Raw genomic sequence first — 27,933 nt, forward strand, 5'->3', positions numbered from 1 at the left:
AACAAGTCACTTTCCCCCCCCACCCCGCCCCCGGCCTCAGTTTCCTCCCAGACGCCGGGTCGGCCCCCTCCAGCCCCAGCTCTCTCTCTGATTCTCGGCATTCTGTCCTTTCAGGTCGAAAACAACACTCGGGCGTTTCACAAAAGCACCCAACCCCCTTGCTCCCCTGGAACCCGGGCTGCACGGAGCCGGTCACATGAACTCCGGGCTTTCTTTAGTGTGACGGGTTTTTTAGATCCCTTTGTGAGCGCAGGTTTTGAAAGGGAACGACCCGGGTTCTGGGTTTGAGAGGAGCGGGGGGATCCGGCGGTTGGAAGGCTGTCGGAGCCAATCAAGCCGCCTCCAGACCCCAGCACGTCGCCTCGGCCGCGCGCTGTTATTTCTCCTCCATTCTCCTGCCTCCGGGTCTCGCCCTAGGGTGCCCGAGGAGGCGAGGACCCCAGGTGAGAGGCCGGGGGCCCCGGGGGGGTGGGAGGCCCGAGCGGTTCGGCCCGGGCGGCACGACGGGCTGGCCCGGGGCTCAGGGCGTGTCCGTCGCCGCCTGGCTGCTCGCTCGACACTGTTCGCTCCTACCGGCTGTAGATGGAGCTGTCTGGGTTCCTGCAGCCTCCGACGAGCCTCGGAGTGTTTCTCTTTAAACGGCCTGAGAGGGACATGCCTCCCAGGATGCAGTTTGTATCAACATGGCAGCTGCTGTGCAGCTCCCCTGCTGAAGAGGCGCCGGGACGGCAGCGCAGCTCGCAGCCGGGGCCGGGGCCGGAGCCGGGGTCGCAGCCGCGGCCGCAGAGGGGCCGGTGCTGAGGGCCGGGGCCCAGCTCGCGGCCGGGGCGCAGCCCGCCGGGCCGCCCGCACCGCCGCGCGACCCGCTCCGACGCCGCCGCCGGGCTCGGCCGCTCCGTCCCCGCCCGCCCCGCGCAGGCCGGGCCCGACGGCCGCGAGAGCCCGGGCGGGGAAGGCCGGGCCGGGCCGGCGCCGCCTGCGGAGAGCCCAGGGGCCGGCCTGCGTGGGGCCGCGCGGCGGCGGCGGCGGCGGCGACTCCGGCCCGGGCCGGACAGCACAGGGCCATGGCCGAGGCGGCCCCGGCTCCGGTGAGGGCGGCCCGCGCGCGCACGGACGCGCGGACTCGGGGCCCTGGGGACGGCCTGCGCGTCCCGGGCTCGGCGGCCCGGCCTGGCGTCTCGGTAAGGGACAGAAACGCCGCGACGTGGGGGCGGGGGAACCGGAGGTCTCGCGCGCCCCTGCTAGGTGGGGGCGGGGGCTACGCGCGGGGAGCCGTCCGCCGTCCGGGCGCGGCTGAGGGGACGCTCGTGGCCTGGCACGCACGCGGGCCCGGAGGCGGGCTCCCGGGCGGCGGGCCTCGTTCTCTGCGGAGCCGGCGCTGCGTCCGTCGGGGTTGCCGCCGCACGTTTTCCGCAGAGCTCGGCTGCGCCGAGACTCTCGCGGCCGGAGCGCGGCGCTGACGCGGCTCTCCCCATTTCGCAGAGCGGAGACACTGAGGCACGGACACCTGGCGGCGACCGGCCCTCCCTGCCCCAAGGTCACGTAGCGAGTCAACCATGGCTCGGTGCCCGCGTCCGCAAAAATGCCTGCCTCCGAGCCGCGGGCCTGGACGGGGAGGGGGCGGCCTCCCCTGGGGAGGGGGCCGGGGCCGGCGCTCGGGTGACGCGGCCCGTCGGGGGGGAGGTGACGGCCGTTTGGGAGGCTGGGCAGCGCCCAGCCGAGCGTCCCCGGTGTGAGGAGCAGGTGACCCTCGGGCTCGGGCGCCTCGGCCTCCAGTCTCTGCGTCCGGGGTACCCGGTCGAATTCTGGGTGTCCGGACGGATGGGGTCTGGGGAGCAAGCTACTAAGGGTTTGGGGGCTGGTTTGCCTCTTCAGTGGACCATTCTTAAAAATCAGTCCCAAAGTCGCCCGTCAGACCTGCTCTTTGAGATGCAGTAGCCGTGTTGTGAGGAGGATTGCTGCATGGGGGGCAGTGCCCTGAGCCTCAGTTTCCTGTTGTGTGCAGGAAGGGGTCGGGATATAGGGCTTTCTAAAGAGCCTCTCAGCTCTTACAAAAAATGATCATAATAATAAGAATGATAATGATAATATGAATAATAAAACTCTTGGGAAAATAAAATAAAATGATTTTTAAATGCTTAGATCTCCAGGACCCTAGAATGGTAGGTATATAATTCTGGGTGAACCCCACTGGGTCATACAAGACAGTGGCACGGCTTTCTTTATAAGTCAGGTGTGATTATGTATTTTTCTGCCAATGAATGAATCCTGGAGACCCCATCCTCTTAGGATACATGGGGTAGGGAAGGTGGGTTAAATCCTGTGAAATGAGAACCAGAAGAATTCTCCCCCTCCCCCCAAGAGTTTGCGAATGCAGGCTTATTAATCTCACATTTTATATTTACAGCTCCATTCCTCTCTTCGGCCATTTCTTTCTGCTTAGGGTGGTATCAGGCCACAGGTTTACTGGGACTGGTGAAATGACAGCAAGGGGCTTTTATTTGGGGGTGGCGGAGGGGATGTGCTCCTGTGACCCCTCATTGCTCTACCGTCCTCCAAATCCAGAAATGGACAGAGACGGTCTAATAATAGAGAGCAAAGAACTGGTATTTTCCTTTGAGCTCTGAGTAGACTAGGTAGTAAAGATGTCTTGCGCTAATGGCTTAATTTACTGTCCTGAAGCTTCTCTTCATTGTTTCAGTTAAGCCCCTGTATTACTCAGGGGGACTAACTTGGCCCCTGGGGATTTCCCCTTCCTCCTACTAGTTGTAGGCAAATACCCTAATCCCCCTGTGAGGACAGGGCCATACATGTGCCTATTGTGTTGCATTATGCTCGTCACTTTCCCTGTCTGAGGCTCCTATCCCAGAGGGTCGTCCAGCCTTGCCCTCGCCTGTGAAGAGTTGAGAGGTGGCTTAGTTGTCCACAAGCCTTCAGTTTCAGGGCTCTGTGATTCCCTTGAGAGTGCTCGCAGGATTTGGCATATGTGCCCATGTGTGTTTTTTGAGGGGGAGAATCCATAGTTTTCATCAGCTTTTCAAAGGGGTCCCTGACCCCAGCATTAGATGGAAACATCTACGGGCAGGACCTTCCCACAGGTCTTTGTTTAATCTCCAAGACTCCGAATCTTAGAGGTAAAGAGGATTCAGAACACATACTGACCAGCTGTCTCATCTGACAGATGAGGCCTAGAGGCGACCTACAGTGTAGGCGGAAGCCCAGGCCCTGGAGCCAGACTGCTGTGTGACGTTGGGCCAGTTACTTGGCCTCTCCAAGCCTCCACAACTTCCTGTGCTAAGTGTGGATAAGAATTCTAGTGGTCCCTCTTTATAGGGTTTTGTGGAGAGTAAATTAGATAACCCTTTAAAACACAGTTCATGGCACATAAATGCCAGAGTTGTCAGGACTGACTAATTAGCCCTAAAATCTGGTTCCCTGCAAAGCTATTGGGTTGTACCGCCTCAAAAACCTTTTGCCTGAACAAGGCCTTAAACCTTCCATCCTTGTCTTAAAAGCGTGATGCTGTCTCAGTTAAGCTACACATAAGTGTATGAATGAACAAATGGAAGAAAGAAAGCAACAGAAGGTATAAATAGGTTTAGATGAGTCTTTGATAGATGACTCAAGGCACTTCATTATTAACTCTAATAATTTCTTTGTAACCCAGTCATTTATACTATTCGTCCAGTAGACATTTGTTGGGCACATGCTGTATTTCAGAGTGGACACCAGGAATATGCTAATTTTCAAATGAAGAAAAGGGAAATTTCAGTTACTTTAAAGCCCACTTCTATATGGCACACAGTAATTGGCCATTCAGCAGATTCATCGAAGGAAGGGTATGAGGGAATGGACAAACATTGATATAGAAGAAATTCTGTTCAGTTCCAATAAACATACTGACATTCTGGATAGATAGATACAGAGCTGGTCACTCAGAAGACCCTGGCTTCACTTCTTTGATGACACAAGCGTTCCCTGAACATGGACATGGCAAGGTGGGGAATGGGGAGAGTGTGAATAATTGAAACCCCCTTCAAGTAGTTGAAGGACTCGGTCTTTATTCTGGTTCTGGTCCCCACCAACCTTGACACAGCTCTCAGAACTGGTGGACTTCAGCTTTGCTTCTGGTCCTTTCAGGCCTCCTTTCCTCCTCTTTCCCCAGCTCACGAGCCATGGGGAGGACTCCGGATGGCCAGGGTCCACCTACCCGCTGGGGACCATCAGCCCTGTGAACCTTGGCTCCCTCAGGAGAGTCTGAATGGCCACTCCCACGCCTGTCTCAGTGTCTGTCTGTCTTCTCTGTGTGTAGCAGGAGCCAGCCTGAATGCACGGTAGCCCGTTCAGCCTCTCCAGCAGGGGCTGGGTCCATTGAACGTGCCTCAAAGGCAAACCTCTACCATATCAACCCTTTGAGAAATGTTATTAAGTCAACAGTGCAGATTTTATCAAGGAGTCTGGGAAGCTTAAGGTACTTGTGTGTCATCGCTGTTGGACAAAGTGAGGGAAAGAACATAGGCACCACGACTGCCTGATAATACAAGTAGAAGCAGTGGGACTGGATGTCAAGTTCACCTTCGGGGTAAGTGCCTTGACAGAACCAGCCCCAGCTTGCTGGCAGTCTTAGGCTAGCCTGGCATTGACAAAATTCTGCTCTATTGTTTTTCAAAGTTTTATTCTATTTAACGCTCAATTCTCGAAGAACTCAGTGAGGCAGCAGCTGGGTCAGGTATTAATGACCCTTATTTGATGGCTGAGGACGCTGAGAACAGAGGAGTTGAATAATTGGGCCAGGGCAACCCGGGCAGCATTGGTGTAGACAGGACTGAAAGCCAAGTGTTCTGATTCAAGGCCAGTATCCTTTCTCCTCTCCACACCACTACTCACGAGATGACACCTGTGCAGTATATGTTGTGAAAAAGGAGATGGCTCTGTAGAAGCAGAAGGTGGCATAACCATCTTTTATTGTTGTTATTAGCAGTTGTCATTGATGTGTAGATCAATGCTAGGGTCTCAAGAAGAGATTCATGTCCATGGAACATACCTTATTGCTGTGAGGCCTGAAGCCCTTTTAATGTAGGTGCTTATTTTGGGGGATTTATTCACCAGCTGGAGACTCTGGCCTTCAGTCCTGTCCTTTCTTTCTGGAACACAGGTCCAGCAGCTGGACATGGAGACCCAACGCTCCTCACCTCGGTCATTCCCCAACGTTGTGCAAGAGGAAACCCCGCGTCAGGCCCCTGCCGGACTCCCTCGAGAAACTCTGTTCCAATCCCACGTTCTTCCCCCCAAAGAAGTTCCTTCTCTGTCTCCCGCCATTCCCCGGCAAGGCTCCCTACCCCAGACTCCCAGCGCTCCCAAGCAACAGACTTCTGGCCGAATGCCGCATGTGCTCCAGAAGGGACCCTCACTCCTGTATCCTGCCGCTTCCGAGCAAGAGACTCAGATCCAGGGCCCCCTGACTTCCCAAGAAGAGGCCCCGTATCTACCCCCAGCTGCTGCTGAACCAGAGATCTCACTTCTCTCCCACTCCACCCATCATCAAGAAGCCCCACTCCACTCCCCCGAAGTTCCCGAGAGAGACCCCTTGACCCTTTCCCCCACCGTTCCCGAGACTGATATGGACCCCCTGCTCCAGAGCCCGGTTTCCCAAAAGGACACCCCCTTCCAGATCTCTTCTGCGGCCCAGAAGGACACACCACTCCCAACGGCGGAGATCACCCGCTTGGCCGTGTGGGCTGCCGTCCAAGCGGTGGAGAGGAAACTGGAGGCCCAAGCCATGCGGCTCCTGACCCTGGAGGGCAGGACTGGGACAAATGAGAAAAAGATAGCCGACTGTGAGAAGACGGCCGTGGAGTTTGCAAACCACCTGGAGAGCAAATGGGTTGTGCTGGGGACCCTGCTGCAGGAGTACGGGCTGCTGCAGAGGCGGCTGGAGAACATGGAGAACCTGCTGAAGAACAGGAACTTCTGGATCCTGCGGCTGCCCCCGGGCAGCAACGGAGAAGTTCCCAAGGTAACTTTATCCCAACCGGGGCTTCCCGAGGAGGGACCAGGACTGGAATGTGTTTTAGGAATTTAATATCGAAGAAAGGGAAAGCCATGGTTAAGAAGAAAAGCAATAAGATGATACCTAGTCCCCAACTTCACATTGCTGAGAACAGGACGCAGCAAAAGCAAATGATTTCTCCTGTTGATAAAAGCATAGGCTATAGATTAGAGAGACGACCCAGTGATGGGGGCTGTCAGGGTAGAAGGCGTTCAGTCTGTGATGTCTGAGGATAAAAGGCAAATTGAAGGCCAAGTGGTCGAGCTGTGGACAAGTGTGAACCCGTGTGGTTCCCCGTGGAGGTGGAGGGAGGACTTGGTGAAATCTTACTGGGCGGTGTCCTGCTCAGCATTTTTATCAGTAAACTCATAAATCACATTAACGCCAGTAAAAATATGATTTCCAGAGGTATCCTAAAAAAACAGAGGATGGTTAGATTTTAGTATTGTTTCCCAGAGGAAAGCACTTAAAACGTGAACTGGTTTTCTTCCTGTTCTTTTATGCTACGGCCCCTTTTCACAGCCTCATGGAGGGAAAACGCGTGGACCGTGTTGCCTAGGCCAGCGCTTTGCAGATTATATTGTGTACACGAATCACCTGGGGATCTTACTAAATGCTGAATCTGAATTAGTGAGTCTCGAGTGGGGCCTGAGAGTCTGCATGTCTAGCATTCCCCAGTGGTGCCATTGCTGCTGGTCTGCAGACCACACTTTACAGCAGCAAGGACTGTCCTGTTAGAGAGGAAAAGGACCAGACATCACGGGGCCCCGACTCTCTCGGGCCAGGACAGTGTCTGAAGCCTCCTGATTTCTAGAGAGGTCCTTGGTGAAAACCCACAGCTTGGCCTCTGGGCCTTTCCCACTCCAGTCCTAAGAGTTTTGAAACAGGCCCAGGGGGCCAGAGCCATTGGCAACCTTCAGATGTGGCAGCTGAGGGCCCGTGATGCCTTCCCGTTGGTCCGAGCTGAGCTTGTTGTGTGGTTTCAGGTCCCTGTGACGTTTGACGACGTGGCCGTCCATTTCTCAGAGCAGGAGTGGGGGAACCTGTCCGAGTGGCAGAAGGAGCTGTACAAGAACGTGATGCGGGGCAACTACGAGTCTCTGGTTTCCATGGGTAAGGAGACGGCTTCGCTGCCCACGGCTTTCCGCCTGCTAGCTGGGGGTTCCTTGGGAGCCCCGGGAGCTCTGAACTCCCAGAGACAATTTTCGAGAGCACAGCAAATGAGAGCAGACACCCATATACCCACATACCTCAGCACAGCACAGATCAGCACAGCTCGTAAGCAGAGACCCCCCTCTACCCGCGGGGGCCGGGGGACAGACTCAGACGTCAGCAGTCTCTCACCTTTATATTATTTTCCCCGTGGCCCCTCTATACGTATATATATATATACATACATATCTATCTATCTATCTTGAAATTAGTTTGTCCAGCAAACTATTATTAAGCCGAGTGTGAAGTGCTTTATGAGAATGACATTTAATCCTCACACCTTGCCCGTGTGGGAGCTAGGACAGGTGTCAGCCCTCCTGATAGACCGCCTAGGTGGCTGAACACTGTCGTCGATTGAGAGCTTACGTCCCCCAGGTTCTCGTCCCGCTCGTGCAGAGATGAGGTACGACCCGGGGAGTAAACGGTCGTCCTAGGTCCCTGCCAGGGAGTTGCGATTTCACTGGGATCTCTCATACCCCACAGTCGGTGGAGTCTTGTTGTTTTCACTAATGAGAGTATTTGAGGATGAGGACCTGGGAAAATAGGCTTTAGTTTTATATGTTTCCTTTTCTCTGATATGGGGAACTCTTTGGGCACGCAAAAAAATTAGAAAAACATTAAATAAGCTGTTGTATAGAAAATCCGATCCTTGCTGGAATTGTTAATTTTATACATATATACCTCTCCATGGGGTAACTTTTTATTTTTTCTGTTGTTTTTAAAGTATATACATAATTGTGAAAATGGAACAATTTAGATTTGTAAAATAAAGAGCAATCCCCACCCCCAGCCAGCACCGCTCCCCAGAGGTAACCACCGTGAACCCTTGGGCCGATATTGTTTCTCATCGTTTTGCTGCACTTGTGCACATGCAGTTTGTGGTTTGCACAAATAGGATCCTTCACTTATTTTACCTAACAGTGGTCAGAGACAGCTTTCCACGTCAGCGCGGAGGCCTGCTCGAAAGACAGTGCAGTGTTCCCGATGAACCGTCGGGCTGTTGATATAGAACTACTGACGAGCAGCAGCCTGAGTCCCTCTTCTCACTGCCACAGAGGGTTGCAGTGAGCATCTCTATTTGTGCTCTTCCGCGAGTATTTCAGTGGGATGGATTCCAGGAGGTGGGTTTGCGGAGGAAAGAGGGTGCTCGTTTACAATGTCACGGGCACTTCCACGGGCCCTACCCAGGGCTGTGTATGTTCACGTAACAGAGTGTGACAACGCCATCTCCACACCGTGGCCGGAACTGAGGTTCTCCTGTTGTAAAGATTTGTCTTTTCCGATGGTGAAAAATGACACCGAGTTATTGTAACGTGTATCCCTTTGACGATTAGGAGCTTGTGCATCTTTTAATATGTTTATTGGCCATTTGCATATTTTCTACGAATTACCCATTCATATCTTTGATTTTTTATTTTACTAACTGTAGAGGCTCTTTATATATAATTACGGACATTAGTCCTTTGCCTTATTTTTTACAAATGTGTGTGTGTGATACTATTTCCTCCAAGTTTCTTTATCTTTTAAATTTATTTCCAAAGAACTTTAAACTTTTTGTAATGTAAAAAAAAAAACCTATCAGTGTTTTGTTTCATGGCTTCTCTATTTTATCAAGATCAGTTTTTTAATTTATAAAATTTCAAATATCTTCTCCCTTTGTCATGAAAACCTGAGCTGGCGTTGGCCACCTGTGAGCCACAGATGACCAGTTTCCATCAAGTGGGCAAGTGGCGCCCCACAGCTGGTGCCGCTGGGAGGACCCAGGGCGCGGTTAACACGCACGCACACACGCGCGCGCACGCTCTGTGTGCCCCGAGGAGAAGGGCTGGAAACTTGGCCCTTCCTTCTGCAGCATTGCCGGCCGTGGGTAGGGCAGCTGCTCCCGATGTCCCACTCACACAGGTGACGTCTTTGTCATCCAGTGCGAACTCACCCCATGGGATACCTTCTTTGCTTCCTCCTGCACAGACTATGCAATTTCCAAACCAGACCTCATGTCTCAGATGGAGCGCGGGGAGAGGCCAGCCATGCAGGAGCGAGAGGACTCAGAAGAGGGTGAGGCGCCTGCGGACCCCAGTGCCGGTGAGTGGCTGCCAGGCGGCGCGGGCTGTTACACAACCCACCGTAGGCCCCGGCGGGCTGTGTTAGCAGGCTGCGTGCCTCAGGGAAGCCTGCAGGCGCTGGGACCTGCCTGGGGCCTCCTTGATCGCCAGTGGCCCTAGCGGCTGAGCTAGGAATGCCGTTGCGGTCATTGTCTCCGGGAGCTTTTGACGCGACCAAGCGTCACCTCACTCTTTGCGGGAAACAGAACCAAAGCTGGCAGAAAGGCGTTCCCTTGTCGGGATGCTGGTGCAGGTGAGCCTCGAGCCCCCAGACGAGGGCCACGTCCCTGGTCCTGTGGCCGGTGCGTGGAAGGACAGGGACAGACACGGACTTTACCTGAAGCATCCTCCAGTGTATGGGGTGGGGTCCAGACGAGGCAGTGAGGCGAGGCGGTGGAGAAGCGCAGGCCGGCCTGGCCGCGGGCTCGGGTGCAGACGCCAGTGTCGGGCTGCCGGCGCTTGAACCCCGGCTTCTCTGCGTCCTCGCCCTGTGGTTTTCGTTACTCGGCCTTTTGGAGGCCCGCGTTCTCATCCGTGAAACAAAACTGGTACTGATAGCCAGGGCTTGGTGTGCTGACCGGCGGGTTCCAGTGGCCCAGGACACGCCAGCTGCTGTGTCCGTCTGCGTGGGGAGCCGTCCCTTCCCCAGCGGCCGCTCAGCAGCCCTCACACTTGCACGGCAGTGCTTTCGGGGTGTGGTTCGTTCTTTGGAATTGCCCTTGGCCTTGCATCACTTCCCTTGAAGGTCTTCCGTAGGAGGAGATCCTTGTCCTTTGTAGCCAGGTGTCATGGGTGATCCTGTCTTTTGAAAAAGGAGGATAATCTAGCAGGAGAACTCACTGGGGCCAACAGCCAGGTCTTGTATGAAGTAATGTCATCGACTCTGGCACCAGGAGGAGGTCCAGAATCACGTGCAGGCATGTCAGCCCCATGGAGTGCGAGCAGAGGTAACTTCCAGAAGAGGCAGGACCCTGAGGAAAAATAAGTGCTGGTGTTTCAGAGAAACCCTAAGCCATCATCACTCTCTAGAGATTTGTCTGGAGATTTAAGGGGAGGGAAGAGGCAGATCCTGAATTCATTCTGGCAGACGAAAAGGATGGATTTAAAAGTAGACGACGTGAGAGGCTTTCCTGGTGGCGCAGTAGCTGAGAGTCCGCCTGCCGATGCAGGGGACACGGGTTCGTGCCCCGGTCCGGGAGGATCCCACTTGAGCCGTGACCCCTGGGCCTGCACGTCCGGAGCCTGTGCTCCGCAACGGGAGAGGCCACAACAGTGAGGGGCCTGCGTACCGCAAAAAAAAAAAAAAAAGTAGATGAGGTGAGAGTGGGTGTCGTGGGACAGGGTGTGGCACAGGGCAGAGTGATCTTTTGTTTGGAGGGAAACAAGTCTGTATGTGAAAGGTTTGAGTGGCCGCATCCAAAAACAGGTGTCAGTGGGAACGGAGAGATTCAAAGGAGAAGAAATCAGAAAGAGGGCTTGGGAGGCAAAGAATGAGAAAGGGGAGGGGTGGTTTGTGGTAAAAATCCTAGAACCCATCCGATGTCCCCGTGGGGTTTTGTGGTCCGGGTACTGCTTTTGTAGCATCTTCTTAGAAGGGCTGGGATGGGAACATGGACCCCTTCCTCTGTCTGCTTGTTCACACTCTCATCACAGGTGGGCCTCCCACAAAGTTGGGCCAGAATTGAGAGCAAATAACTCCAACCCCCTCGGCCCCAGGCGAGGTTCGTTCTGGCACAGGCGCGTCTAAGGCCGGAGCTTCTGTGGGCAGCGGCGGCCTCACAGAGGCTGCCTTGTGTGGCTGGAATGTGCCATTTGTTCCACTAACCGTCTCAGCCACTAGGAGCCTGACTGGAGGGAGGACAGGCGAGGGATGAGAACCACTGCCCCATGGGCCAGCTGTAAACTCGCACTTCTGTGTGTGTGCAAGGCCCTGGCCTCGGGGTAGCAGGGTTGTCCTGTGAGTCTGCAGTTATCAGAGCCAGTGGTCACCTGTCATTCGTGTGTCCTCCCCCTTAGAAAAGTGGCCACAAGGCCAGCCCTGGGCCAGACCCAAAGGGTGATACCAATTGAGAATTTTCATGGTTCCAAATACACCAAACATGACAATTTTGTGAACTGGCTGAGTAAATGCATTCAATAAACTAGTATTTATGGTTGGGATCCCTAAGGGCAAGGAGACCTGAAGGTGACTCAGATAGCGACCCTGCTCTCAAAATCCTCCAAGCCGGAGCTCCCATTCATGGCTCTTTAAGGGCGAATAGGAGGCCTGGGGAAGCCAGGGACCATTGTCACCTAACAAATTAGCAGAATAAAACAAACAAGCCAGAAGCCATGGCTGAAATCCAAGTTCTCATACAGTATACATAGTTTCAGTTTTTTTAAAAAGCAATTTGATATTTTCTGGTCTTCAAATATGTTTTAAATATTTAAAATGTTCATTTACTTAACCTAATAATTTCCTTTCTGAGAGTCTATAGCCTAGAAAAGAATCCAAAAATATGGATTAAGATGTACAAATATTATATTACATTATGATAGACGGTTATACAGCCACTAAAATCACACGTGAAGAGTTTTTACACCATATTTTCACTTGTATGTTTATTATTAAGTTCATCTAATATTTTTTGTACCAGGTACTATGTCAAGAGACTGATGTTAACAAACTAAACACCCCACATATGTAAAAATACAGCCAGCCACTGTGACAGTGCTGTGGAGACAGGCATCCAGGGCTCTGGGACACACAGCAGCAAAGGCCTTACTGAGACCAGGTGCTCAGCAAAGGCCTCGGAGGAGGTGGGATTTTTAGTGGAAGCACAAGTGGGAGTTCCCGTTACTCGGAAGAGAACTCCTCAGAGGGAGGAAAGACTGGAAGCGAGGGGGCTCTCTTTGTAGCCCAGGTAGGAGGCCTGGCATAGCCCAGGGAACACCGTGGGTATTTGCGAGGTGTATTTTGGCGTCGGTGGCTGGCGGATGTCGAATATGAGGAGAGGGGGTCCCGCGGATGAGTCCAGGTCGTGACGTGAGTGAGAGGGTAGGTGGGGGACGACAAGAGGTTCCAACCCAGAGAAACGACAGGAACGCATTAGGTGTGAGGTCCCAGGACACGTCAAGGAGGTGGTGTTGAGAAAGCAGCTGAATAAAGGAGCCTGGAGCTCACAGAAGAGCCCTGAGCTAGTGACAGACGTGTGGGCCTTGGTAGCATGGACGGGATCAGCTTTCCCAGCCTGGATGGGAGAAGAGAAAGAGCACAGCCTGTGGCCTTGGCTTGGAGCCCTGACTGTTAGAGTAGTTTTGGAGAGTTGGAATATATGGGTCTGGGTGGAGCCCAGGTGTTAGTTTTGTTTGTTTTTAAGCTTCCAAGATGATTCTCATGTGCAGCCAGGGTTGCAAACCACTGCTGTAGGACTTGGAAAAAGGAGGAGGAACCAGAAGAAGCAAAGGAAACAGGAGTGGCCAGAAAGGTAGCAAGAAATCCGGGTGGTGCACTGTTGGGTATTTTGAGAGCAGAGTGTTTCTGGAAGGAGGGAGCGTGGTTAGCAGTGTTGAGTCCGGCAGTGCTTTAGTTAAGACTGTGCGAAGTGTCCATTGGATTTACAGATGGGCAGCATCAGGGACCTTAGCAAGAAAGAGAAACGCTGGCGGCACAGTTGAGGTGGAAGCCTGTGAGTGGGTTGAGGAGTGGATGGGAGGCGAGGAAGTGGAGATTGTTCCAGTGTAGCTGTGGGTGGGGAACAGAAACGCTGGCGGGCCAGGCAGCGTGGGGACTCCTGTTTGCTTAAGATGGGGATTGCCGAAGCCTGTTTGACATGTTGACAGGAATGAGCCAGTCGATACGGGAAGTTAATGGTATAGAAGTGGATAATGTAGGGACTTCCCTGGCGGTCCAGCAGTTAGGACTCCGCACTCTCACTGCCGAGGGCCCAGGTTCGATCCCTGGTCGGGGAACTAAGATCCCTAAGAAGTGAGAGTATATTACTTCTCATTCAGTAAAAATAAGTTCTTTAAAAAACAACGCATGAAGAAAGACTCCAAGTTAAAGGTGGCAGATTGACCGTGTGTTTACTCCCACCTCCCCAAGTCCTTCTAAAACGAGAGCGAAGGGACTTTTTTTTAAAAGGAACGGACAAGGAGACAACGGCAGCTAACTTTTGGAAGGCTGAGAGCAGATGGCTGGGTGATCGCTGATTGAGAAAGCAGAATCCAAAATTGGTGTTAGGGAAGAAACCCAGTTTGCACTCCACCCCCATCCCTGCTCAAGACTCGGGAACTAGCGGTACCAGAGGTTCCAGGTGTCTTTGGAAATGGGGGTAAGGGTGAGGCTAAAAACAGAACATTGATCAAACGTCTTAAGAGGCCTTTAAACACTGCCATTTCCCTCCATTGCCTCACCCAACCGTGGTAGGTGACCAAGGCTTATTCTCTGGAGATGGTGAACAACAGGGTTTCTGGACGTGGACACCAGGCATGATTAGGGTGGGTGCCATGTTGAAAACAAGGGAATGAGTGAAGCTTGACAGAGATGTTGAGATCTCTAGCCTTCTTCCCTAACCTGAATCCCAAAATGATGCTCACATCCAAGATTAAACCCTCAGAGCAGGATATTGGAAGAGTCTTATCTGGAGATGCTTGGGGCCAGCCCAAGAGATTTCCCAGGGAGATGATCTAGCTAAACAATCCTGCTGGGAAACTGAGCCCTACCTGAATGCACCAAACTTGCAATTCTCTTTTGACTATTCAACTTTTAATATAAATGGACAACCAAGAACCACAAGGCATTTGGGAAGAGCCTCTAATATACAGAGACAAAGGGGACAAAAAGCAGAAAAAATAAATTTCAAGGAAACAGAGACCATACGGGATGGGGGGGGAAATATGTTTAAATACTTATATATAGTTATACATTTAAAATATACAGTTTTTTCATATTCCTTAGAGAGATAAAAGAAGTGAATGTATCCATGACAAAAGTATAATGCTTATCTAAGAAAAAATAGAAAGGAACTCTTAGAAATTAAAAATATAATAATGCAAATTAAAAACTCAGTAGCAGTGTTAGAAAATAAAGTTGAATACACAGCCCAGAAAATAGAGCAAAAAGACAAAAAAGAAAATAGGGAGACAATAAGAAAAGTAAAGGATGGAAGTCTAATGTCCAGATAATAGAAATATCAGGATAAAAAATAGCAAAAACAGGGAGAAGGGAATTAGAGATGAAAGACTTCAGGAAAAATTCCCAGCGCTTAAAGACAGCTTTCCAGATCGAAGAGCCTGCCAACTGTCCAGAACAGTGGATGAAAATTGACCCAGCCTTAAATACTTCAGCAGGAAATTTCAGAGCAACTGAGGACCCAGGAGATCTGACAAACTTCTGGGAGAAAGACCAGGTTCATACAAAGGAACAAGAATTAGAATGGCATTGGACTTTTCAACAGTATTGGAAGCTACAAGACCGAAGGATGATTCCTTTAAAATTCTTTAAATTTTAAAATTGGAAAATATTTTCCAACATTCTAGGATTTGATATCTAGACAGACTAATCTAATTAAATATGAGAGTGACATCGAGATACTGAGATGTTCAAGGTCTGCCATGCGCCCTTTCTCAAGCTGGTACTTTGCCAAATGAGGAAGGAAACCAAGAAAGAGGTGTAAGGAGCTCCAGCACAAGAGAGGGGAAGGAATCCCTGGGGTGCTGCCGAAGGGGATCCCCAAAAGACAGCTGTGGATCTGGAGGCACCAGTCCACACTGGAGCGTACCAGAGGTTCCAGAAAATTTTTCTTCAAGTAGGTAAAACTGAGGGAATCCCCATTATGTTTGGATGATCTGAGAGGAGAGTTATAGAGCAGGGTGGGGGGAGACATTGGAGCTGACTTAGTGGTAATTAATAGTAAGCTAAGCAAAAGAAAAGAAAACTAGCTCCAGGGGAAGCAAAAAGGTTTACAGGCATAGAAGAGTACTTATAGTATGCTACATGGTTCAATGTTTTTTTTTTTTTTTTTTGCGGTACGCGGGCCTCCCACTGCTGCAGCCTCTCCCGCCGCGGAGCACAGGCTCCAGACGCTCCACGGCGTGCGGAATCCTCCCGGACCGGGGCACGAGCCCGCGTCCCCCGCACCGGCAGGCAGACTCCCAACCACTGCGCCACCAGGGAAGCCCTACATGGTTCAATTTTAAATAGCATTTACATAATCCAATCATGTAAACACCCAACATTAATTCAACCAGAATTACAGGCTGGGAAAAATCAGGGATGTGGAAGAGATGTGGATGGTTGGGGAAGAGATGGTCCTCACCTCCAGCTCTTGGAAGTCAGTAGATTATGCTTAAAATTGAAAACTCAAGGAGTAGCAATGCCATTATGTTATGTAGAGTTATGAATATAAGTGACCAAAGAATCAGCTAGAAGAATTGAAAGTGATTGCCTCTGGGGAGCAGGTTGGGGGGTGGAGGGGAGCTTCTTAAGAATGAGGTTTGAAGAACCCTTCATCCCTCTGGCCTGTGTGTACATATAACTTTTTAAAGAAGATTTTAAAAATTAATATACCGAGGTTTAAAAACTCTAACAGAAAGTGTAGCCATGAAAATGTTGGAAAGCCCATGGCAGCCATCATTTCTGTGCTTTGAGCTGGTGGAGAAAGTTAATGTGGCCACGCTGGTTTTCACTTTCCAATGAAACTCTGAAGTTGCGTCAGTGTAATTCAAAAAGAAAAAATGCAGAGAAAGTGAAAGTCCCATATAATTCTCCCTTAAGAATCAACAGATCAGGGCTTCCCTGGCGGTCCAGTAGTCAGGACTCCACGCTTTCACTGCCCAGGGCCCGGTTAAATCCCTGGTCGGGGAACTAAGATCCCACAGGCTGCACGGTGCAGCCAAAAAAAAAAAAAAAGAGAAGAGTCAACAGCTTATTCCTTCCAATTTATGTGCGTATAGTTACGCGCGCGCACACACACACACACACACACACACACACACACACACACAGCCTTAATTATATAATACTTTCTCATTGTTAAAAAAATTTCTTCAAACAATATAGAAGTACATTGTTTAGCAACTTGCTTTATCCAAAAATATATCTTTGACATCTTTACATGTCAAAACATGTCTCTTTTTTAGATAGCAGACTGTAGTATTCTGTATATTGATATCATACTTTAAACAAATTCCCATTGATATGCATTTAGAGTCTTCACAAGTTTCAGTGCTTCATTAAACATCCTTTTTAAGTAAATCTTCATGCACTTGTCTGAAACTTATTTAGAAGTAGACTTTCTGGGTCAAAGGATATACCCATTTAAAACTTTAGTAGATATTAGCAAATGTCCTTCAAAACAATTGTGCCACTTTACACACCCTCATCTATACGTGAGAAAACCTGTTTCCCCACACCCATGCCAATAGGTGGTATTATCTTTTTATTATCTGCCGGAGTGATGGGTAGAAAAGACAATATTTTGATGTTTTCATGCATTCTTACAGAGTGCAGTTGAGCATATTTCCACGTGTTTACTGGTCACCAGTATGTCTTCTTTATGAATTATCCTTTGCCCGTTGTTCTTTTGGATTATTCATCTTTTTATTATTGATTTATAAAAGCTTTTTAAACATTAAGGATATTACCTGTAGTCTGTCTTACGTATGCAAATATGTTTCCAAATTTATGGTTTACCTTTGTGTATATCTGTGGTACAGCTGTTTAAAATTTTTGTGTTCCAAATTATTAATTTTAAGTTCCTATGTATTCAGATTTGCCAGAAATTTTCTTTATGGTGGGTGGGCTTCATACCAAGTGTAGAAATACTTACTTGGCCTGTTTTATTCAGTAAACATTATGATCACAGGCCATAGACCTATGAGCTTTTCAAAAATCTATAAAAATATTTGAAAGCTGAAATAAAATATTTTTTGCTCCAGAAAATCACAAAATGTAAATAATTAAATGTTTAACTGTGTCTCCCAATATAACATTATACCAGCTTCATTAATTATTAAATTTAGTGTCTACAAACATTTAATACGTTTGAAAACAATTTGTAGGAGAGATTTTTCCCATCTCAGAAGAGTTCTTATGAAGAAATGTGATTACAGAGATTAACAACCAATCACAAATTAAATGTTTCTTATCACCAAACAATGTCAAGGCAAAGCTACAAAAAATTTTTTCCAAAAAATTTACACCAAAAGATTATAGTTGATATGTGTTGTGCACATTTAATACAATGTTTGGTGTGACCGACCAGACAGCTTCCAGAAGGAATCTCTGAAGTCCCAGAGGGTCTCAGGGTAGCCTGTTCCTCAGCTCAATGCTGTTTAGAAAAAAAGAAATGAAAGAAAGGAAGGAAGGAGAGAGGGGAAAAAGCTGTGCTTTTCTCTAATGCTAGTATGATTTCATTATTTATGTCTAAAGTTTTGATTCATCCGTAATTTATTTTGAGGTGAGATATATGAAGATGGTTTTTTTGGTTTTTTCCTTCTAGTCAGGAAGCCAGCTGTCTCCACTTCATTTATCTAAACCTTTTCCCACTGGTTTGAAGTGCTACCTTTGGTCATAAACTATATTCCCACAATGTACGTGTCTTTGATTAATTTTTTTAATGGGAGAACAGATTACTGCTTATGAATGCATTCTGGTTGTCAGAACTCTTTCAGAAGTTGTTTGGGGCAGAGAGACCTTTTTGCTGGGAAACACTGGTTTCCCTGCTGTGTGACAAGCGGGGGAGAGGCACGAAAATGTGTAACCGATGCCCATTTCAAGGGCAAAAGAATTAGATGCCATAGAGAGGGGCAGACGAGTGCTTGGGGGGTCAGAGAAGAGCACGCTCACGATGGGCTAAGAGCGGCCTGGGACGTCTGGTGGAGTGGGGGTCTTGAGGAGAGGTCAGGATGGGAAGGCAGTGGTCTTCGGGCTGCAGTACCCATTCCCCGGGGTACAAGAGACTTTCCGAGAAGGCACAACACAGAGGGCTTTGCGGGTTCAGCTTCCAAGTCTCTGTCCATCTGTTCTCCTTCATAAAGCGTGTCAGTGAGGGTGCTCGACACCTGCGGCCCCTCTAGTGTTGGTCCCATGTCCCATGTCTCCTACCACTGAGAACAAAAGAGGAGGCACCTCCTGCCCATCCTGCCTTACTGTGGAGTGTTTCTCTGATGTATAAAAAGGCCTCTGGCTCACGAAACAAAGAGACAAGCCAGAATGTTGGGGGACAGAACCAGAAGTACATTGGTGGCTCTGGGGCCTGGATGGCGAATCCTTTTGGAAGTTAGATCGTTTGGAATACTTAGCTTTCGACAAAATTGAAAGAGAACCTAATCAAGTTTGTCAGCTAATAGGTCATTAAAAACAATTTTTGATGATATGTTAACCATGTGCTTTTGCAGTATTTATAATTCAGAAGTTCAAAGAATGGAGTGATGATTCCGTAACAAAGCTCCCACCAGCCCAGCTACAGATCTATGTAAATGAGCTCTCCCAATGGTTATATTTATAAAAATGAAAGATAGGAGCAGATTTTATTCTGAACGCTGTCTCATTCCAGCAATAAGAATATTCATTCTCAGATAAATGAACTAATCGGGGAAAAAGTGCCCATGCCTCCTTGTAAGAGATACATTTCCTACAGGTTTTTTGTTTCTTATCTTGAATAATTATTTTTCATTCCACAATAATAACAACTAAGGATGACTTAAGCCAAGCAGACAAGTAACACTTAGAACCCTGTGGTTATTGGAAGTGAAAGCAAAGTTAATCTTTCCACTTACATACACATTTCTGTGCAGTAGATGAGCTGATGAGGAAGGCACCTAAGCATAAAAGTATGTTCTATTAGGCTAAAATTCTGTGGGTAAAGTGGGAATGGAAATAGAAGTCCGTGGTGAAAAGGGATGATCTTAAAACTCCAAGTATCAAAGAAGAACTTGTTTGTGTATTTTTTAAGTGAATAATGGTGGGTTTTAAATTGCTAGGGTTCTTAGATTCCATTGGCAACATTAAATGGCAATGGAAGAGGTTATTTTAAAATATCAATATTTACAGTACTCCAGAAATTACATCCTTAGCAGTGATTGAAGCATTTTGTCTATTTATTCAAAAAGGTGCAAACGGGTACATGGTTTTAAAAACTTATCTTAGGGAGGAGGCAAGCAAAATACCTTCAGGAGTTGTGAAGTCAGGGAAGGTATCTTTCCGACGCTGGAGTCATAGTTGCGGATGTCGTGCGGAGCCCAGAAGAGAGGAGGTCGGAGGAGGGGCACGGGAGGAAGGGGATGCAGGGGGATGACGTCGAGCTGGAGCAGGAGGAAGCCCAGGACCTGAGTGTGGATGACTTTATGTTTTTTTGTAAGACAGAGAATAGGATGAAGATGTCTTTGGAGAGTCAACTTGGAGGGAAGGTAGGCACGGTCTGCGTGGGAGGCTGTGGGGAGTGCAACCTGGGACATTAGGGCTGCTTTGTATGCGGTCCGCTCCCCAGCCGTTGGGAATCGATTACTTGGCTGATCAGAGAGGAATTAAAGGACTGCCAGGCATCCGAAAGAACCGAGCTTTAGGTCACGTGGCATCAGTTGCTAGCATGACTGGGCGGTCTGCTTTCTGGGCAATGTGGTTCACTTTAGTGTGGGCGGCAATGGGGTTCACTTTAGTGTGGACAAGTGGATACGGCGAAGGACAGTGAGGGGCTTCGTTCACTGGGTTCCTGGTGCCTTTTCCTTTTTCCACAGCACTTAATCACCTTCTAACATACCATATAATTTATTAACCATGTTTACTGCCTTATGTGAGATGTAGGAGAGCGGGGAGCTATGTTTTGTTCACTGATGTGTCCCACCATTAGAACATGCGTGGCACATAGGTGGTGCTCGATAAATAGCTATTGAATAAACATTCAAAGGATGAGTAAATATGTTCATGCGTTATATGTTTATAATTTCCTTAATTAACAGTGATTTTCACCCTTTAAGGGGCTTTATGCTAGCACAGCTCTGCCCATATGCAAGAAAATAAAGTTGAACCCCTACCTCACACTATACACAAGATAAAAAGAAATTTCAGGTGGAATAAAGAGCTAAATGTAAAAAAGAAAACAGTAAAAACCTGGGAATAAAATCTAGGAGATCAGATGAACCATCTAGGACCAGAGGAGACCCTCTTAACTAAGAAAACCCAGGAGCCGGAAGAAAGAGGGACATACTTGACAAGATGAAAACTGAAAACTTTAGGAAAGTTATATGATAAAAGGTAACACAAAGTCAGAGACAAAGGATAGATTTGGGGGAAATATTTGAAATGCCAGTAAGAGAAAATGGGTTATCTTTAATACAGGAATCAAAGGACTCTGACCAATTGACAACAGAGTTCACATAGAATCAACTCTAAAAGGCCAATAAATAAAAGAAGTGATACTCACATTACCCTCGTCAGGGAAGTAGAATTAAAGTATCAGTAAGTTATCACTTTATACCCATCAGACTGAGGAAGATTAAAAAGAGCAGTGGTGTCTTGCCGGCAGGCACGTGGGGAAAAGGGCTGGTGGAAATGTGAATAGTCACAGCCTGTGGAAAAGCAGTCTGATGACATCTGTCAGAATCTAAAATATTTTAAATTTTTTACCCTGCAGTCCCACTCCTGGGACTCTCATAAAAATAAAAGCACTATTTTATGGTCAGAGATACAAACGCATGTTTATGGCAGTGTTGTTCATGGCAAAAGCCTGGCGCAGAAAGTGAATGTTGTCAATAAGGAAATGGTGGAGCACGTTGCTGTATTATCCTCACCGTGGAATACACGCAGCTTTGAAAAGGAACGCGTTAGCCTACAGAAATCGGTGTGAGGGGATTTCTACACGCTATCTGGGTGAGAAAAGCAACATAGAGGGTTATGCATAAGGCAGTTTTATTTTTTTTAAACCTGTAATGGCCAGAAAGGAAAAACATAAATGTAAACGTGCTGTGATAACTCACTACATAAGCATAGAGAAAAGTGCGAGGGCAGTTACGGGGATTACCTGGGAAGGTCGCACCTGTCGAGTGGGGAGCGAGGCAAGTTGAAAGGGGAAAAAATACTGCACTAAAGAACAAAAATGTGTGCTAGAATCCTGTTTATCGAAAGTGATGCCTATGTGTGTAACGACATTTGAAATTAACCTACAGATGTACAGGCAGATGAAAAAAAAAATGTCAGGGCCATGTATGTAATCAGATGCTGTTTAATGAAACACTAACCCCGCAGCCCCTCTTGTGCCTGTAAACGGGGGCCAGGAAGGGGCTGGGGGCCTCTGATCCGTAGGACACCTGGTGGGGAAGTGTTGAAAAGGTGTGCGGGGAGACCAGACGATTAGCCTTTTCTTTATTCAGCTTGGTTGAAGGGGAGACAGAGAAACTGTTGCCTTTGGCTGACCTAACCTGGGAAAGGGAATTAGGATCTCTTTCTAAAAGAAACCCTTATTTTAAAATTATAGGGGGTCATGGAAACAAACCTGCGTCTCTTTTAACTTGACTGCAGTTCATATTCAAGGCTACACAGTGTCCGTGCCTACTCACTGCCAACTCAGGGTATTTCTTCAGGGTCTCTAAAATAAGAATTTTGGAAATATAAATTCTAGGGCCACAAAGCCCTGGGCAGGTGGAGTGAACATGTTCTGGATTCTTTTGCCCGCCCCCTACCCCGCCCCCACCTTCTCAGCTCACGACGGCATCGTGATTAAGATCGAGGTGCAGACCAACGACGAGGGCTCCGAGAGTCTGGAGACGCCGGAGCCCCTGATGGGCCAGGTGGAGGAGCATGGCTTCCAGGACTCGGAGCTGGGGGACCCATGCGGCGAGCAGCCGGACCTGGACATGCAGGAGCCGGAAAACCCGCTGGAGGCGTCCACGGAGAGCTCAGGCGAGTTCAGTGAGCTCAAGCAGATGCTGGCACAGCAGAGAAACTGCGCGGGTGAGTGGGGGGCTGGTGCCTGTGGGGAAGCTGTGGTCTCCTTTAGAGAGGTACTGTGACACTGAGGGCTCAACAGGTGTGACAGAACCAAGCATGGCCTTAGGTACAGCTTCCCTGCCTCGGGATTTAAAAGCATCCGTCTCCCGGCAAGGAAAGAGGGTGTTAACAGCCAAAGACCAGGGCAGATGAGGACATCAGGGGCTGGCGGAGATCATCTCTCCGGCCCCCTCCCTCTACAGGCAGAGAAGGTCCCACACTAGTGGCAATGCTAGAACTTGCATCTCCCGACGTGTCCTTGGTCATTCCCTTGTCACACTGGAAGCCTCAACTGGCTTGAAGATTTCCACCCTTGAAGAGCACATCTTTGTAAATGGCCAAGGCTGCTTTTTCTGGTAGAATCTAGGCATCATTTTTGTTTAATCGCAAGGCCTCAGGTTCACCATTCTGCACATCCTTGCTCCCTGTGAGGACAAGGAAACAGTGAGGAGGCGGCCTTGCAGCAGCACGGCCAGGACATCTTTTGTGGTCAGTTTTCTGATGCTAAACCCTTCTCGCAGGCCTGAGAAAAGCCCTGTCTTATCATCGTGGTGTATTTTTTTAAATACACTACTAGACTTAGCCGCTATTGTATTCAGGAATTTTACAACTATATTCATAAATGAAGTGAACCTGAACGTTTCGGGAATCATCATTAAGATTATACTAGACTTATCAAAGGAACTGGGAAGCTTTTGCTCCTTTTTTCTGTATCCTAAGAATAGTGTGTAAGATAGGAATTCTGCGTGCTCCTTGAAAATTTGGTAGAACCCACTTGGGTTTTGGTTTTCATATGTTTTGTGTATGTGCAAAAGAGTCATTAGCCATCATATCAGTTACTATATTATTTATACTTAGAAATATATCCACATCCATTTTATTTAGGTTTTTAAAAGTATTATTTTGATGATTTAAAAAAATGTTTTCATTTTATTTTAATCCCTTGCAGTTTGCTTTTTTGCACATAAAATATGGACATTGTTCTTGGTCAAAAGATGTGTACCTAACTGCTTATATTTAAATAATTGCATGATATTCGAGAAATCTTAATATACCATGTTGTCTTTCATTAGAGAATAGTGAAAGACACAAGGCAAACTGTGAGAATTCGTTGAATGGGAGCTTCATAAGAGCAATTCCAGATTGCCCTTTGAACACTCCCATTAATTCTGTTAGTACCATTTAGTAATACTGTAAGCTTTTTGTGGGATTTCGAGACCTGAATTTTAGGGCCAACTGTTTCATTCTTATTTCATTAAGAAAAAACAACTTGGAAACTCAAGGAGAGTTTAAATCTTCCAAGGCCCATATTTCCCCCTCGAGGCCTTTCATAAACAACCCTATTTTCAGGCTAAACACCAGGGCAATGAGTTACCAACCTCTGAAGCTGCTTCCTCCTTCCTGATCTTTTAAGCATCGTGTTCCAGGGATGTTCTGGGTCACTTCCTGCTGAGAGTCCTGACAGGACCGAGGCAGCATTGTCTTACGACGGGAGGCCTGAGCTGGGACTTGGCACACCTGTGTTCTGATTTTAACACGGCCACTTAACTGGGTTCAGAGGAGTAGCTGGAAGTGCTGTGGCCTGGCGGTCACTGACAAACTTGAAGACCTTGGCCAGGTCACGAACACTGCCAGCTTCAGTTTCCTTATCAGTTGAGGGGACAGACTAGCTGGTCCTTAAATTGCAAGCTCTGAAAAGGTCTGACTTTATTTATTTGGAGACATTACTTGATAGTGCCAAGCTCGGATGCCCCAAGTCTGTGAAATGGGGATAATTCTTGCTTGACGTCTCCCGTAAGATATTGTGAACATGAGAGAGCACAGGTGTGAGGCGCTTTGAAAAAGTTCTCATTTGTTTGCTTTTGAGAATTCCGCAGATGCAGACTGTTACAGCATTGCATCTTCCATCTCACAGGTGGACTCAAAAGTGAATGACTTTCTCGTGTCACACAAAGTCGGCGACTAAAAACAGAGCTCCCCAATTAAGTGTTTAGGGAGGGCCAGGTGAGTTCAAGGCACCTGAGAAAATTCAGATAGGTGCTGGAGGCCTCTCCTTTTCTCTCGGACTTACATTCTCCAGGGACCCTGTAGAACAGCCAGCATCTTACGTCCTAAAGGGCCAGGCTAGAGGGCGGAGGGCCGGCGGTGGAGGAGGACATCCACCATTTGGGATGTCCGTGGAACACTCACCGCGTGTGGGGCATTGCACACCCGAGCTTGTGGCAAAGGCAGAGGAAACCCCCCACCCCAGCTTCAGGGTCAGGGCTGGTAGAGTCTGTGCAGGTGAGTCATCCACCTGTGCAGGTGAGGTGCCCCGTCAGGAGGCGGGGTTCTTAAGTCTCGGGGAGGCGCCCCCGCACGTGCTAGCGGCTCAGGGGGGCCTGAGGGATGCAGGTCGGGATGGTCAAGCAAGGTTTTCAGGAGGAGACAGGATTGGAGCGGGCTGTTACGTAATGGGCACGATTTGGAGACACAGAGGAGAGTCGGTAAAGGCACCTGAGGAGAACTCTCCAGGTGCGTCCAGGAAAGGAGACCAGCGAGGCTGAGCAGAGTTCAGGGAGGCGAGACCGCAGAGGGGGACGAGGTTGGGAACTTGATGAGTCAAGACCCTTTTGACTCTGGTGGTAGAAAGCCAATCCTCAAGTGGCTTAAGTAAGAAAGGGGTGTTTACATCGGCTTGGAGAGTTGGTAGGTCCTCCGGTATGCCAACCTCAGGCGCCCTGGACCCGCTGCCTCTCCGGAGGGTTCTGTGTCTAGGTGCCTTCTTTCCTGCCGGTCCCTGCCCGCCAGCGGCGTCAGGCGATGGGCACACGCCGCGCCCGCGTCCCACCACGAGGATGCCATCGTCCCTGCTTCCTCTGCATAAAATTCCAAGGCAGGTCTCCGACTGGCCCATTTTAGGCCTGGGCTCCTTCCTAAGCCAGGCACTGCGGCCGGCCCGGCTTCCCTGGGCCGCAGGAGCGGGGAGCTGCGTTTTCCCGAAAGCAGGCCGTGGGGTGGACGATGCCCACGCAGTGCCGTGGGCGAGGGCGAAGCGCGGCTTACCTCCTCCGGGTTAGGGGCGTCAGGCAACACCTAATGGCATCTTGTCTCTCTCTCCCCCCGCCGCGCGTCCCCGGAGCAGAGGGCATCGTGATCAAGACGGAGGAGCAGGACGACGAAGACGACGAGGACGACGAGGACGAGCTGCCGCAGCGCCTGCAGCCCCTCGGGCAGCTGTCCGGGAGGTACGAGGCTGGCATGTACCCGCCGCCCCTGCCCGGGGAGCTGTCCCCCGAGGGCGAGGAGAGCCCCCCGCCGCTGCAGCTGGGGAACCCGGCGGTGAAGAGGCTGGCGCCCCCGTCGCACGGCGAGCGGCACCCGGGCGAGAACCGGGGCGCGGCCAGCCAGCAGCAGCGGAACCGCCGCGGCGAGCGGCCCTTCACGTGCATGGAGTGCGGCAAGAGCTTCCGGCTGAAGATCAACCTCGTCATCCACCAGCGCAACCACATCAAGGAGGGGCCGTACGAGTGCGCCGAGTGCGAGGTCAGCTTCCGGCACAAGCAGCAGCTCACGCTGCACCAGCGCATCCACCGCGTCCGCGGCGGCTACGCCTCGCCCGAGCGCGGGCCCGGCTTCGCCCCGAAGCACGCGCTCAAGCCGCGCCCCAAGTCGCCCAGCTCGGGCAGCGGCGGCGGCGGCCCCAAGCCCTACAAGTGTCCCGAGTGCGACAGCAGCTTCAGCCACAAGTCCAGCCTCACCAAGCACCAGATCACGCACACGGGCGAGCGGCCCTACACGTGCCCCGAGTGCAAGAAGAGCTTCCGCCTGCACATCAGCCTGGTCATCCACCAGCGCGTGCACGCGGGCAAGCACGAGGTCTCCTTCATCTGCAGCCTGTGCGGCAAGAGCTTCAGCCGCCCGTCGCACCTGCTGCGCCACCAGCGGACTCACACGGGCGAGCGGCCCTTCAAGTGCCCCGAGTGCGAGAAGAGCTTCAGCGAGAAGTCCAAGCTCACCAACCACTGCCGCGTGCACTCGCGCGAGCGGCCGCACGCCTGCCCCGAGTGCGGCAAGAGCTTCATCCGCAAGCACCACCTGCTGGAGCACCGGCGCATCCACACGGGCGAGCGGCCCTACCACTGCGCCGAGTGCGGCAAGCGCTTCACGCAGAAGCACCACCTGCTGGAGCACCAGCGCGCGCACACCGGCGAGCGGCCCTACCCCTGCACACACTGCGCCAAGTGCTTCCGCTACAAGCAGTCGCTCAAGTACCACCTGCGGACCCACACGGGCGAGTGAGCGCGCGGGCCGCCCCGTCGCCCCGCCCGAGCCCGGCGGGCGGGGACGGGGCGCCTCCGAGCCCCTTTGCTGTGAGCCCCCCTCTCCCTTCGCCCCTCCTCCCAAGGACGCGGGGTAGTGAGACCAGGTCGCTGGCTGCCGCGTTTCCCCGGGGCCCCAGGGGAGGAGCGCGGACCTGGGGAACCCCTTCGGGCTGTTAATTTCCTTGACAATAAAATGGATGAAACCAATCGCACGGGGGGCGTGATTTGGCCGCCGGCCACTCGGAGGGGCGGGCCGGGGTCACTTAGTAGGGGATAGAACTTTATAATTACATTTTGGATACTGTGGTTCTATTTGATAATAATAGAGTAATTTTTAAAAGACGAGCGTTTCCTGTTTGCCGTTTTTGTTTGGTTTTGAAGGGGCGGGTTTGAGAAGGTGGCCGAGGTACATGTGCCTAGTGTCAGTGGACAGGTTCTGTTGAGTCCTTTTTCTGTGCTCATCCCCCGTGTTGGGTGGTGAAGGGGGCGCAGATCCCGCCGTTATAAAGCCTAAAAGGAGAGGCAGGCCTGAGCAGCCTCACAGGTGAATGAGCCCACGGGAGGGTGGAGCTCCCGGCGCAGATCCTCCCTGCGCCCTGGTGTCGGGAGGACAGTGGGGTTCAGGAGGGAGGAGGGAGAGTGAAAGGTTTGGAAGGCTCTGGGAAGACCGGCAGCAGAAGCTGGGTGCCTCCCGCAGGCCCAGGAAGCCCTCCTGCCTGGCTTGAAAAGCAGCTGGTGGAGGGGTGGCGTGCCCGCGGTGCAGGGAGGCGTAGGGAAGGGGTGCAGAGGCACCTGGTGCCAATCTTTGGGAAAGGCACTTCTTACTTAAATGTTGCACGCAAATTACTCTCCTTCGACTTGTTAACTGCATCGGTGCACCCTCATTTTGCTAGGCATTCATTCATTTCCAATCGCCCTCCAGTGGGGCACAGAAAAAGAAACTGTGGGCAAATTACGTTGCCCTCAGAGCGATCTGCGCTTGTTGTCCTGGGCTTGACAGTGACCCAGAGAGAATTCAGGCAGTTCATGGAGGCTAGCGGAATGCCCGGCTCAGCCATGTGAACTGGGGAGGCCAGACTTCTGACGGCAGAGCACCTGAGAGCCAAGAGCTGCTGAAGGTAGTGAGTCTGGGGGCGGAGAGGGGAGGACAGATTTAAAGGGGGTTAGGAATTCCGAGGGCACAGTTGCTACATTACTGACTTTGAAGGGGCTTGTTGAGGTAGGTCATCAGTGCCCTCCTTTATAAAGATGCATATAAAGTCAGGCACAGAGAGGGGAAGCGATAGCCCAAGATCTCCT

At 50.3% G+C, this 27,933-nt stretch overlaps 1 protein-coding gene across 2 annotated transcripts; it reads left to right on the plus strand.

Annotated features, from left to right (window-relative positions):
• Positions 1-212: 212 nt before the first annotated feature.
• ZNF777 (zinc finger protein 777) lies at positions 213-26,841 on the plus strand. Of its 2 annotated transcripts, none has more exons than XM_032643426.1 (6): positions 213-443; positions 5,156-6,016; positions 7,036-7,162; positions 9,230-9,343; positions 22,043-22,294; positions 25,455-26,841. In XM_032643426.1, the coding sequence occupies exons 2-6, from the start codon at positions 5,171-5,173 to the stop codon at positions 26,609-26,611; spliced, it is 2,496 nt and encodes an 831-aa protein (XP_032499317.1). In that variant the 5' UTR covers positions 213-443; positions 5,156-5,170; the 3' UTR covers positions 26,612-26,841. The 2 variants fall into 2 exon arrangements, with proteins under 2 accessions (XP_032499317.1, XP_032499316.1); XM_032643425.1 differs by lacking the exon at positions 213-443 and adding an exon at positions 678-1,181.
• The last annotated feature ends 1,092 nt before the right edge of the window (positions 26,842-27,933 follow it).

The sequence above is a fragment of the Phocoena sinus genome, chromosome 9 (assembly GCF_008692025.1).
Source record: "Phocoena sinus isolate mPhoSin1 chromosome 9, mPhoSin1.pri, whole genome shotgun sequence".
Taxonomy (NCBI): Eukaryota; Metazoa; Chordata; class Mammalia; order Artiodactyla; family Phocoenidae; genus Phocoena; species Phocoena sinus.

Excerpts from the sequence above, each read along its gene's own strand:
- ZNF777 (XM_032643425.1), top strand. The coding sequence starts at position 1,065 with ATGGCCGAGGCGGCCCCGGCTCCGGTGAGGGCGGCCCGCGCGCGCACG. Across the intron at positions 7,163-9,229 it reads CGAGTCTCTGGTTTCCATGG|ACTATGCAATTTCCAAACCA; the intron begins GTAAGGAGACGG and ends CCTCCTGCACAG. Across the intron at positions 22,295-25,454 it reads ACAGCAGAGAAACTGCGCGG|AGGGCATCGTGATCAAGACG; the intron begins GTGAGTGGGGGG and ends TCCCCGGAGCAG.